Source organism: Podarcis filfolensis, assembly GCF_964270895.1.
Source record: "Podarcis filfolensis genome assembly, chromosome: 9".
Classification (NCBI taxonomy): domain Eukaryota; kingdom Metazoa; phylum Chordata; class Lepidosauria; order Squamata; family Lacertidae; genus Podarcis; species Podarcis filfolensis.
Window position 1 is genome coordinate 75,989,914 of NC_139610.1, and position 12,596 is coordinate 76,002,509.

Genomic DNA, 12,596 nt, shown 5'->3' on the forward strand with positions numbered 1-12,596 from the left:
TTGCATTTGCCATTGGATGCCCGATAACTCGCTTTGTGGAGGTCCTTACGCAGCTCTTTGCAATCTTCATTCTGTTTTGTTTCAATGACCGTGATCAATTTAGTGTCGCCGGCAAAATAGGCCACTTCACTGCCCGCTCCTCATTTCTGTCATGGATGCTTTAGTTGAGACTCCTGCATTGCAGGGGGTTGGGCTAGATGACCCTTTGGTCCCTTTTGTTGTTGTTGTTTAGTCGTTTAGTCGTGTCCAACTCTTCGTGACCCCCTGGACCAGAGCACGCCAGGCACTCCTGTCTTCCACTGCCTCCCGCAGTTTGGTCAGACTCATGCTTGTAGCTTCGAGAACACTGTCCCACCATCTCGTCCTCTGTCGTCCCCTTCTCCTTGTGCCCTCCATCTTTCCCAACATCAGGGTCTTTCCCAGGGAGTCTTCTCTTCTCATGAGGTGGCCAAAGTATTGGAGCCTCAGCTTCACGGTCTGTCCTTCCAGTGAGCACTCAGGGCTGATTTCCTTCAGAATGGAGAAGTTTGATCTTCTTGCAGTCCATGGGACTCTCAAGACTCTCCTCCAGCACCATAATTCAAAAGCATCAGTTCTTCGGTGATCAGCCTTCTTGATGGTCCAGCTCACTGCCTTGCCGTGGTGAAGGGGCTTGAATAACTCAGAGAAGCTATGAGCTATGGCGTGGAGGGTCACCCAAGATGGACAGATCATAGTGGAGAGTTTTGACCAAACGTGATCCACCTGGAGCAGGAACCGGCAAGCCACTCCAGTATCCCTGCCAAGAAAACTCCATGGACAAAGATAACAGGCATATACAAGTTATGACGCTTTTCCTTAGGACGTCCCTATTTTCATTTGAGGGTTATGCAACCCCTGAGCCAAGGAGATAAGATACAACCTTTAGAAGATATCTGAATGCCTCCCTGTGCAGGGAATTTTTTTTTTTAACGTTTAGGATTTTATTATGTTTTTATTATGCTGGTTTCCTTCAGAATGGATCGGTTTGATCTTCTTGCAGTCCATGGGACTCTCAAGAGTCTCCTCCAGCACCAGAATTCAAAAGCATCAATTCTTCGGCGATCAGCCTTCTTTATGGTCCAGCTCTTGCTTCCATACATCACTACTGGCAAAACCATAGCTTTAACTGGGGTCCCTTCCAGCCCCACAATTTTCTGCTTCCTAGTCTGAGCATGTCTGCTCCCTTTCCTGAGTGTTGCCTTGCTGGGCTGCACATTATCCCCTGTGCACACAGCTCAGCAGGTGACTCAGGCCCCATCCTGGCTCGGCGGCCAGACCTCATGGCGCGAAGCCGACTCTGGGAGGGTTGGGGCCCAGTCCTGAATTCTCAAGTGCAGTAGGTCATCCTGGATCCCCTCCAAACTCTTCATAGCTTGGGATTAGTGGGTTCCCTCCCTGTGGTTCCAAGGCTCTTCGCCGAATACTTTGCTAAATGGTTTTGCCAGATTTTATAGGTTTTGGGAGCCTTTTTTCCAAGCACTCCTGGGCTTCCAATTCAAAAGTGCATCTTGACCTTTGGGACGCAGCCAAGGGCTTCGCTTTGAGTTTGCATCTCATTCCCCATCCCGGAAAAAAAAAAAGCCACACAAAAAGCACACAGCCCATGTCCTTGTTCCTTAAAACCACTGTGTGCTACTGTTTGCCTGCAGGATTCCATGGGGAAATGGCAACTCTTGGCAGTTTTGGGTTCTTGCCTTTGCTTTCCTCCCAAAACGTGTCCACACATGTAAACACATGCAAATATGTGTCAGTTCTCTCACTTCCAGCATGCACTTAGCACCAAAAATAACAGCCAGACCCTCCAATATGGAATCAATGGCCCCCTGGCTTCCTATGGGAGGAAGGGTGGGGTGGAAATATTATATATAGATACATTTCCTATTGAGATTTCTTTTCTTTTTGTCTGTAGCAAGTCACAAGTAGTGGAAACAAGGAGGTGTGTTTTTTAAGGTCAGGGGGCTCACAGTTGCGCCTTGGCAGGTATGGGAATCTCAAAAATAGCCTCCAGATCAAATCCTTGAGTGGATCAAGTTTGGTTAACTTGCAGGAAGCAAAGCTCAGGAAGAAATGGACCATTCTCCAAAGGGAGAGAAGGAGAAAGTTTAGCCCCCCAAGGAATGGCACTGGGATCTGTGCTTTTTAAACTACAGTGGTACCTCGGTTTATGAACTTAATCTGTTCCGGAAGTCCATTCTTAAACCGAAACCGTTCTTAAACCGAGGCGCACTTTCCCTAATGAGGCCTCCTGTCTCTGGTGCCCTTCCACTGTTCGGATTCCGTTCTTAGACCGAGGTAAAGTTCTCAAACCGGGACACTATATCCAGTTTTGCGGAGTTTGTAAACCAGACTGTTCTTAAACCGAGGTACCAATGTAGTTCATAAATGATCCAGAGTTAGGACTGAGGAATGAGGTGCTGGAGGAGACTCTTGAGAGTCCCATGGACTGCAAGAAGATCAAGCCTCTCCGTTCTTAAGGAAATCAACCCTCTCACAAGCATAGGAGGCTCTCTGTATCCCAAACGCCCCCTTCCTCCTTCCCCTGTTCCGATGGCAGTCCCCTGACACTGGGGAAGCCTGTTAGGGTGCCAACTGGAGCCTGAAAAGTGCATCTGGGAATGGTGGGGGAAAACCAGGGTGCTTTTTCCTTCTGCCTCACCCTGTTAGTAATCCTGGGGGCTGATTCATGCATGCCCAGGTGATTCTCAGCTGAGATATCTGAATCCCCCAGTTGAGAAGCCCTGGGCTTGATGGGACAGATCACTGCCACCTGAGTTGACTGATTCTATCGGAAGTGAATCCTGGAAGAATCCGTGCCATGAATGACATCTCAGGCTGGGTTTGGAGCTATTTGGTGCTTCACCATCTATCTCTGGGCAAAGGAAGGGATCTCAGGGTGAACAACTGGGCAAAACAGAGAACATCTTGAACAGCAATAGGCTAGAGCAGGTCTCGTGTGGCCCAGCTTGACTCTGCTATAAAAAATCTCCAGTCAGGCTTGCTCTGAGCAAGAGAAGAACTCAGCCACGCTGTGCCACAGGGCTGTGTGTGCCTTTGGCTCAACAAGGTCTTCCTTGGGGGGCAGGAAGGGCTCTAGATCAGAAAAGCCTGCGCAAGCAACCGTGGATCCCTTCAGCCAGCTCTTGAGACTTCCTTGGTTCTTCCTTCCAGAAAATAGGCAGCCAGCAAAAAGATTTGAGGGAAAGCAAGCAAGAAGGAGAAGCATATTTTCAAGGCAGCGTTAGCAAAATCTCAGCGCCCCCCAATTATCGGGAATGGTCGGAGCTGCAAAGCCTGTGTTTCCTCTGCAGGAATCTCATGCTAATGTCTATTCCTGACGGGGGATTTTTTGGGTGGAAAGACCTGGACCACCTGACATGTTCTCTAGGACCAAGCGGCCCCCCCGGAGGGGCTGGGAATTGCACAGTGGATGCCGTTTTCCAGGCCATTGCCAAACATCTGAGACTTGGAAAGATGGAAAGTTTGGGGGGTTGCGTTAATCCAGGAAGCGGGATCATCACACGCAGCCCCTGTTTCCTGCCGCCAAATATTTCACCCCGATTGCCCCAATTAGCAGGCGATAAAAGGAGCCTTTGGGGAGCGGGAGAAGGAGACAAAGGGTGCTGGGGTGGGCTGCCTTTCAAGCCGGGTTTCAAGGCATTGGGCGGACCATTAAGAGAAGTTATACTCCATTAACTTTACTGGCCGACATTCTTAGCAAAATACGTTTAACAGCTAGTTCTTTGAGCTCCGTTTATAGCAGAGCTAGCTCAAGGCTTGTCGTGTTTTATGGGCAGGGTTGGGGGTTAAGGAGAGTTCCAGTGCTCATTCTGCCCCCAACGCAACCCCTGAACCAGTCTCCCAGTATCCACAGTGACAAACTGGTCTGGGCTTATCTCAGTTCAGGGTTAACCACACTCTGCATCTCTAGGCACAGGTCTGGGATTTCCAGGTCTGCATCTGACAGCTATTTTCCCCTCTTTTCTTCTCCTCCTGGTGCTTCCCCCAGGAGAAACCAATCTTCACCACTGAATTGTAACAAACAGCAGTCTGCGGGAAAACCTGAATTGCCCTATAATCACAATAATCACAATTTATTATTTATACCCCACCCATCTGGCTGGGTTTCCCCAGCCACTCTGGGCGGCTCCCAACAGAATACTAAAAACACGATAAAACATCAAACATTAAAAACTTCCCTAAACAGGGCTGCCTTTAGATGTCTTCTAAAAGTTAGGTAGTTGTTTATTTCCTTGACATCTGATGGGAGGGTGTTCTACAGGGCAGGCGCCACTACCGAGAAGGCCCTCTGCCTGGTTCCCTGTAACCTCCACAGTGAGGGAACCGCCAGAAGGTCCTCGGATCTGTACCTCAGTGTCTGGGCTGAACGATGGAGGTGGAGATGCTCCTTCAGGTCTACTGGGCCTTTGAAGCTGTTTAGGGCTTTCAAGGTCAGCACCAACACTTTGAATTGTGCTCGGAAACTTACTGGGAGCCAGTGTAGGTCTTTCAGGACCAGTGTTATATGGTCTCGGTGGCTGCTCCCAGTCACCAGTCCAGCTGCCACATTCTGGATTAGTTGTAGTTTCCAGGCCACCTTCAAAGTTTACTGATTCTGCAGTAAACACTGGGCAGGGGGGGAAAAGCACACTTGGACTTGGAAACTGTAGACTTGAATGGATGAGCTCTTGGAAGAAGGTTGCACTCTGCTCTGTTGAATGCCATTAAGGGGCCAATGAGTTATTTGCCACTCATAGAATTCAAGGGTTGGCTTGGGCATCATAGGATTTCCCACTGAATTCTAGTGTTATGGGAGAGGGAGAAGAACCTTTCTCTGTCCATTTTCTCTGCACCAGGCGTCATTTTCAAAAACTTCTATCATGTTGCCTCAGCTCAGGAAAGAAGGAATAAAGTGTTGGGCGATTGTGATGAAGCGTTGCGCTGGAGCAGCCCCGTCACATCATTGGTGGCAGGTTGTGGCATGATGAGACTCTGCACATTTGTTGTACATGTTGCCACTTCATTAGATGATTGCTAGAATTAAGCAATACTTTTCCAGTTCATCCCTTTCCAGACCTGGGCTGGCACTGAAAAACAAAACAAAAGCACACTGTCTCTGCCCCGTCTATCCATGGGATAGCTGGTTGCCCCAGCTATTTTGAAGGTGAGATAGCCATGTCACTAGGGCTCAAAAAGCATAAAGCAGGGATGTCCTCCAGTTCTTAATGGACTACAACTCCCATTGTTCATGTGCGGCGACTGAAGGCAGCCATCTGCTGGTTTTCTACACCTGCAGGAAAATTAGGCATCGGGTGGAGTGGCTCTCCACCCTCTCATCACCCCGAAATCTCAAAACTGCTGCAGCTCATAATGGAACTGATTTCTTTCTTCAGGGCGGAGTGACCGACGACAAGAGTGACGATGGCAAATCGGTGTCGACCCTCAACTTTGGCGTGAACCGTCCCACAATCTCCTGCATTTTTGACTGTAAGAGCGCACGCAGTCTGCTTCTGTTGCCAAATGCATCTAACTGGGCTTCTTAGAGAGAGAGGATGTTGATGGGGACTGGGAAGGGGTTCTGCTTGTGCTGGACAAAAGAGACATGGGATCTCTCTGGGCTCAGAGAATTCCTCAAATCAATCACACAAGCAAATTTTTCATGATTGTAGCAAACCAGCCCCTTAAAAAAAAATCTGGGTGTGCAATCACCAGAGAGAGAGAGAGAGAGAGAGAGAGAGAGAGAGAGAGAGAGAGAGAATAACCTGCAGTTCTCAGAAGATCTGACTAGGATGACACAACCCTGGTGCTCAGGGACTGTGCATGTTTTTGGCCAAACTGTGTGGGGAGACGATGTGCCCCTTTGCTGAAACCCACACCTGCAGTATATAAACCAGGGCTCCAATTTTGTATCAGTAGTGGCATATAAAGTTGAATCCTTACTGTGCCTTATGTTCACCTCCCCATAGCCTCTCCCCATAGCCTCTTCCCCCTCCCCATGGTGTCTCCCCTATGAAGCCCCCCCCCACCAGCCAGGCCCAGTTCTGGCACAGCTTCTTTGTTGAAAAAATGAGGACTTGAGTGGGCAAGCCATAGGTGGGTGGATGGGTGTGTTTGTTGGGGTGTGTGGAAGGTTCAACAGCGAGTTGGCACCTATGATGGCATCACCCTGCCCATGGAGGCCGTGAAGTTTCCTAATTTGCTTTCTGTGCTGTAACGGAATGCTATTCTAAAACTGCATCTTGCAAGTTTGGTTTTCAAGCTCCGGCATGAACTTGGATAATTTGTTGTTTTGATTCCCCCTTTTCCCCTTGAAGATGGGAACAGGTACCACCTGCGATGTTATATCTATCAAGCGAGGGATCTGATTGCCATGGATAAGGACAGCTTTTCAGGTAAGCTGGCCTCCTAAATTGCATTACTCCCTTGGGATTTTACTTTAATTTTCTTTTTACTTGTTTGTATTGAAATATTTTCATGGATAACTAAGGTACGTAGATTATCTCTTTTTTCAATTCATAGCGTCCTTTCTATAGGTCATTTACATTTCATGTGAGACGCGGCTATCATAGGCATTTTGAAGTTGGGGGGCTGCCATACGTCCAAGATTTCCTGAACATAGCCTGGATTTATCCACTGAAAATGTCATCTTGGTGGAATTTTCTAAAGTCGGTTAAAATATCTGGAGAAACCTGGGCGTATGGCAGCCCATATTGAAAGTGTTAATGTTTTGATGAATTTCCTAAAAAATAGCTTTAAAACTCCTTTTTTTGGGGGGGGGGGAGATTTTGCAAAAAAAGCTCAAGAACCTTTGTGTCCGGATTTTCGCTTTTTGAAATATGGCAACCTTATTGGGGGGAGAGATATATGGGAGAAAGAAGGGGGGGTAGTGATCTTTCATTCTTTCGCATAGTGTACGTATGGCATTTTTGTGTCAGCATCATGTGGATAAGTTGTTTGTTTGTTCTTGATGGCGGAGCAAAGAGATTTGGGAGCCCAGAGCATGGAAGGTTGCATTTGGTTGGTTGCAACGCACAAACAAGACACCCAGGGATTTTTGACGTAGGTCAAAGTGCTACCAGGCACAGTACCCTGTGTGATACTGGCATTCCTTGATGCTGAAAGGGCACTGCGGCTCCTTGCTTCTTGAAAAATGTCAGTCTTGAGGACCTTTTGCCAAGGAAGGCAGATGAATGGACCAGTTCCCATCTGTGCAGGAATGGAAGTAGCCTGCCAAACTTCCTAGTCACCTGGGAGCATTTCCTTGGCCCGTTTTCACATGTTGTCCAACGATGGAAGTTAAATTCCATTGTTTCAGGGCCTTACTTTTGCCTCACTCTTTTCAGGTCCCGGTCCGCACTTAAAATCTCTGTGTCCAAGTGTTTTTCTTTTTTTCCCCTCCAGAGATTTCCCTGCGAAAACCTTCTCTTTATCGCTCCATTGGAGCAAGCATCAATTGGACTTTTCCATGGTTTGATGTTTGTTCTGAGTGAGCTTTAGAGAGCAGCTTTTCACAGGGAAATCTCGGAGCAAAACAAAGGGCACTCGGACATGGAGCTTTAAAGCACGGACTGCGCCTGGAAAAAGGGGAGGAAAGGTATGTGTGGATTAGCCCTAACTCTGCTCTGTGTGAACGAAGGCATTTGATTCCTCTCCTTCTGGGCAGTTAATGAAAAGTGTGCAGGAATAAGCTGGCAGTTTAAAGACCGCGGGTTGTTGGAGGTGTGTGAAGGGCTGTAGTTTTCTCTAAAAGTGCCTGGATGGAAATGGCATATGGAGCTGATGTTCCAGTATTCTTAGACTGGTGAAAGTAAAGTTCTCTCAACTAATCTGTTTTTTTTTTTTTAATAAAAAATTAAGCCAGATCTCAGTTTGCCCGGATAGCCACATTTTAGACATTTCAAAAAAGATAAAAGAAAAACATTGCCCGGGATTTTATCTGCTTTCTATCTACTGCTTTTTGCATTTTTACTATTGCTAGATAATTGCTTTTGTTTCTGATATTTTTGTTGCCCTATGGTTCTCTTGGAACCATCTGTCTTGGAAATCTAGATTAATAAAATGATGTTGTGGGTTTTTTTTGGTGTGTGTGTTTTTTCCCCAAAAGCAAATGGTGAACGAATGTGTTTTGTGGCTCCCAGTGCGGGATGTTGTTCACAAGAACAAACGCCTGTTTGTAGAAAGTAATACATGGCAGGTTTCCTGGTGCTTGCTGCGTGTGGGGGAAATGTCATTCATTCAGTCCAAGATGCTGCCATCTCCCTGCACAGAGAATATTTTGCAGATTCTCAATTGAACCGGGCAGGAACCCTTTGCAAACATTGGCGTTCGCCCGGGGGAGAGGGGAGTTCTGGGTTTTGAGGTCAGGTCAACACCTACAGGGTGAAAGGGGGGTGGGATGGGCTGTTTGCAGCTCCCTGCCTCGTGTGATGAAGAAGCCAGGATCACTTTGGGCCTTCAGATGCTTTCAGCCAGATAATCCGGTGCCTTACAAACAGGATCTTCTTCTTCTTCTTCTTTGGCGATCCCTTGTAGCCAAGTAAGATTGTCTTCCATAAACACGGTTTTAACACTGAGTGACTTTGGAGACCAATTCTGGATCCACACGTCCTTCCACAGTGCAGACATTGGTTCCCGGTCGGGAGTTGATCACGGAGTGGATTTGCCAAGCGTGCCTTCCTCTTAGCATGTTTCTCCCTTGCGCCCTGAGTTCGAGTGTCTTCAAAGCCCATGACACCTTTGGTAAAGACTGTTCTCCAATTGGAGCGCTCACAGACCAGTGTTTCCCAATTGTCGGTGTTTATGCTACACTTTTTTAGATTTGCGTTGAGACAGTCTTTAAACCTCTTTTGTTGACCACTAGCATTACACTTTCAGTTTTTAATTATAGGTAGGTAGCTGTGTTGGTCTGCCATAGTTGAAACAAAATAAAAAAAATCCTTTCAGTTTTTAAGTTTGGGATACAGTACAGTGGTACCTCGGATTAAGTACTTAATTCGTTCCGGAGGTCCGTTCTTAACCTGAAACTGTTCTTAACCTGAAGCACCACCGTAGCTAATGGGGCCTCCTGCTGCTGCCGCTGCGCCGCCGGAACACGATTTCTGTTCTCATCCTGAAGCAAAGTTCTTAACCCAAGGTACTATTTCTGGGTTAGCGGAGTCTGTAACCTGAAGCATATGTAACCTGAGGTACCACTGTAGTTGCTTTGGAAGATGAGAATCAGGCATCCGCAAAACATGACCAGTCCAATGAAGTTGATGCTGATGAATCATTGCTTCAACACTGGTGATTTTTGCTTCTTCCAGTACACTGGCATTAGTTCGCCTGTCTTCCCAAGTGGTGTGTAAAATTTTTCGGAGACACCGTTGATGGACTGTTTTGAGGATTTGATAGCTGCTGCTTGGAGGGGTGAAGCAGCTCCAGGAGTCTCCCTCCCGGATTTGCAAAGCTAGGCTTGCCGAGAACGGCATGGCAAACTCCCCACTCTCACCCTCACAGTGGCTTGGCTGCTCACAGCCTCCCCTGCAGCAACTTGGGCTGCGTTCATACCATTGATCGATCAATAGATTGCATTGATATCCCACTGAAATATACTGGGAGTCGAGAGTGGATTTCATGCTCTTTATTCAGCTCATAGTGGTGAGGAGGAATGGGAGTTCCCCCGAAATGTCTGCTTTATATACATTATTTACACAATGGGCCCCACATGATTGGCTAATTCCGGGATGCTCCTGTAGGCCAATCAGGTTGCGGATTCACTTCCACCTGGAGCTGGATTGGGTGGCTCCTGTGGACCAATCATACTTCTGCATTCTGGATCCTATTGTTCTAGGACCAATCATACTTTTGCATTCTGGATCCTATTGTTCTAGGACCAGTCAGACTGCTGCTTTTTGGATCCTATTCAACTCAGTACATAACACACACCTTTTTCTCTGAGGAGCTCCGGGTGGCAGTCAAGGCTCTCCTTCTCCTCATTTAATCCTTTTGACCTTTAAAGCCCTTCACGGCCTAGGACCCTCGTACCTACGGGACCGCCTCTCCTGGTATGCCCCACGGAGAGCCTCAAGGTTCATATATAGCAACACCCTAGAGGTCCCGGGCCCTAAGGAAGTTAGATTGGCCTCAACCAGAGCCAGGGCCTTTTCAACACTGGCTCTGGCCTGGTGGAACGCTCTGCCTCATGAGACCAGGGCCCTGCAGGATCTGATTTCTTTCTGCAGGGCCTGTAAGACAGACTTGTTCTGCCTGGCCTTTGGCTTGGAGCCAATTTGATTCCCTCCCTCCCTTTCTTTCTTTTTTCTTTTCCTTCTCCTCCTGCGATGAGGCTACATTTTAATATTTTAATGTTCCATTATTTTAATGTTGTTTTTTATTTTTGTTTTTAAGTTGTAATCATTCATCTTGTTTTTATTATTGCTTGTAAGCCGCTCTGAGCCCAGCCTTGGCTGGGGAGGGCGGGGTATAAATAAAAAAAATATTATTATTATTATTATTATTATTATTATTATTATTAATCCCCACAACATCCCTGTAGGTTAGGCTGAGAGGCAGTTTGACTGGCCCCCAAGGTGAGATTCCTGGCTGAGCAGGGATTTGAACCCCTGTCTCTGCAAAGTCCTAGTCCGACACTCTGACCACAACTGGCTCTCATTCACAGCACCTCCCAACCCCTGGGAAGTGTAGTATCCCCCTGGTGGAGCTCCACTTCCCAGCACCCTAAGCAGCCTACAGTTTCTTTTGGGAAAGTCCTGTGCTTCTCTAAGTGCACAGAGAGTAAGCGGAGAGGAACAATTCTCCTTCGGCATCTCCATCACCTCCTGAGCTGGGATGGGAAGGGGGAGATGGGCCTCAGGTCTCCCTGGCCCTCTCCTGAAGGCTGCACCCCAATCAGTTTTGGGGTTTAGGACAGCCAGCTCCCTTCTGGACCTTGTTGTCTTCTTCCTCCTCGGAAAAATCTTTCCACCCCCCCATTTACAGTTCTAATTTAGAAATTGTGTACAAGCACATCCGCTGGAACAAAATTTTCCGGGCCAGTTATCATCCACGGAGGGAGAGGAGATCGCCAAACTCTTCTTGCTGGCAATTTCGCGTTTGGCCTCGCTGTGAGTTTCCACTGAAAAAGGGAGCCCTTATAGGACGCGTCACGGGTCGGGTTTGTTTTCTCAAGCCTGAAATGTGCCCTTCTTCGTGATGATGAGCGCACAGCACGTTCCTTCTGCGCTTTCTGACTCACTGGACTGGGAAACCATCGAGTGGAAACCTGCCCCAACCCTGATCTTGAACCGGGACCAGGCCAACGATCACCCACTTTTTTCCACCCCGTGGGATCCCTTCTCCCGCCCGTGTCCACAACAAGCCCCTTATTTCCCCTCTCCTTTTCTTGTTTGTTGCTGGTTTATTGCCTCGGATCCAAACCAGAGTGATCTCATCCCTCCTGATTGGCCGGCCCGGGTGGGAGTCGCTTCCCTTGGGTGGATGGCAGCCAATGACAACACAGGGAGCAGACATCCACAATGTGGGATTGTGATTTACCGTCCCTCGAACAAAGCATAAAGGAGCCCTTGAAGGCCGAGCCTTTTTGTGGTTATGAAAATAAAACCGCGTGTGGATACAAAGCTCAGACAAAGGGCCTTTTTAAAGGATTTAACGTTCTGTTTATCGTAGTGCATTCAACCTTCCCCGGGCTGGAAAACCCAACAAGCGTCGGCTGAGAAAGACATGTTCTTCCTAGCAGGAGTTCGGCCTGTTGTAGCTGATCATATCGCAAACCGCCTGGCTCATTAGAGATGTACATTGGCTGGGATGCCAACCAAGGCAAGGAGTGGGGGAAGCCCGGCACTCCAGGCACCGTGGCACAAAGCGGGCACCCGGCTGGCCTGGTGCCCTCCAGGCCGCAGGTCAAAGTGCTGGGTTTCAAATGCTCGTTTCTGGAGCCAGGCCCAGAGTGGCAAAGGAAATGCCAGCCCCACAAACGAAATAAAGGTGGCACCATGTGCAAGCTGGCAGTAACGGGAACTGCACTTAAAAGAATCGGGAACTGGTTGTGTTTCTGCTCCCAAAGACGGCACGGGTGATGGGCTCTGTTTGGCATACACATTGCAGAGAATAATAGACTCGTAGGTGGTACCCGGACGATCCATTGAGCTTGCATGGTGGTCTGTTTGCATTGGTTTGAGGGGACGTCATAAGATGTCAGCTCAAGCAGTTTTTCTCTATTTTCTACCATCATTTTCCTTAGCACACAAGGTCCATTTTTTTAAAGTGGATTTGTTCTGCAAGAGCACCAAATCCACTTTAACTGCACAGACTGAATTTGCCACACACTGTTGAATCGCATCCACAAAATAGCCGCACACAGGCTGCGTGTTGCAAGTGTCCATATTTAGCCCTTGCTGGATGGTTCCAGAAGCAACGTTTGGGTTTGGTCTCAAAGCTCCCGGAGAAATAGCTCCTTTATTCACGCAGCATTTCTGAGGAGGGTCTCAAGGAGCCACTCCTCAATGGCAGTTGAAGGACTTAGGAAGGCCCTGGCAATTGTGTGCATGCATGCGCAGTCCCCAAGGAGTCTGGAACTGTGA

At 48.0% G+C, this 12,596-nt stretch overlaps 1 protein-coding gene across 8 annotated transcripts in view; it reads left to right on the plus strand.

The window, feature by feature from the left end:
* DYSF (dysferlin) overlaps window positions 1-12,596 on the plus strand; it is a 223,052-nt gene that overhangs the window by 95,437 nt on the left and 115,019 nt on the right. For all 8 annotated transcript variants that reach the window (XM_083631547.1, XM_083631549.1, XM_083631552.1 and 5 more), the window contains 2 exons: window positions 5,412-5,505; window positions 6,333-6,410. In XM_083631547.1, coding sequence (XP_083487673.1) covers window positions 5,412-5,505; window positions 6,333-6,410 — 172 coding nt within the window. The remainder of the gene's footprint in view (window positions 1-5,411; window positions 5,506-6,332; window positions 6,411-12,596) is intronic.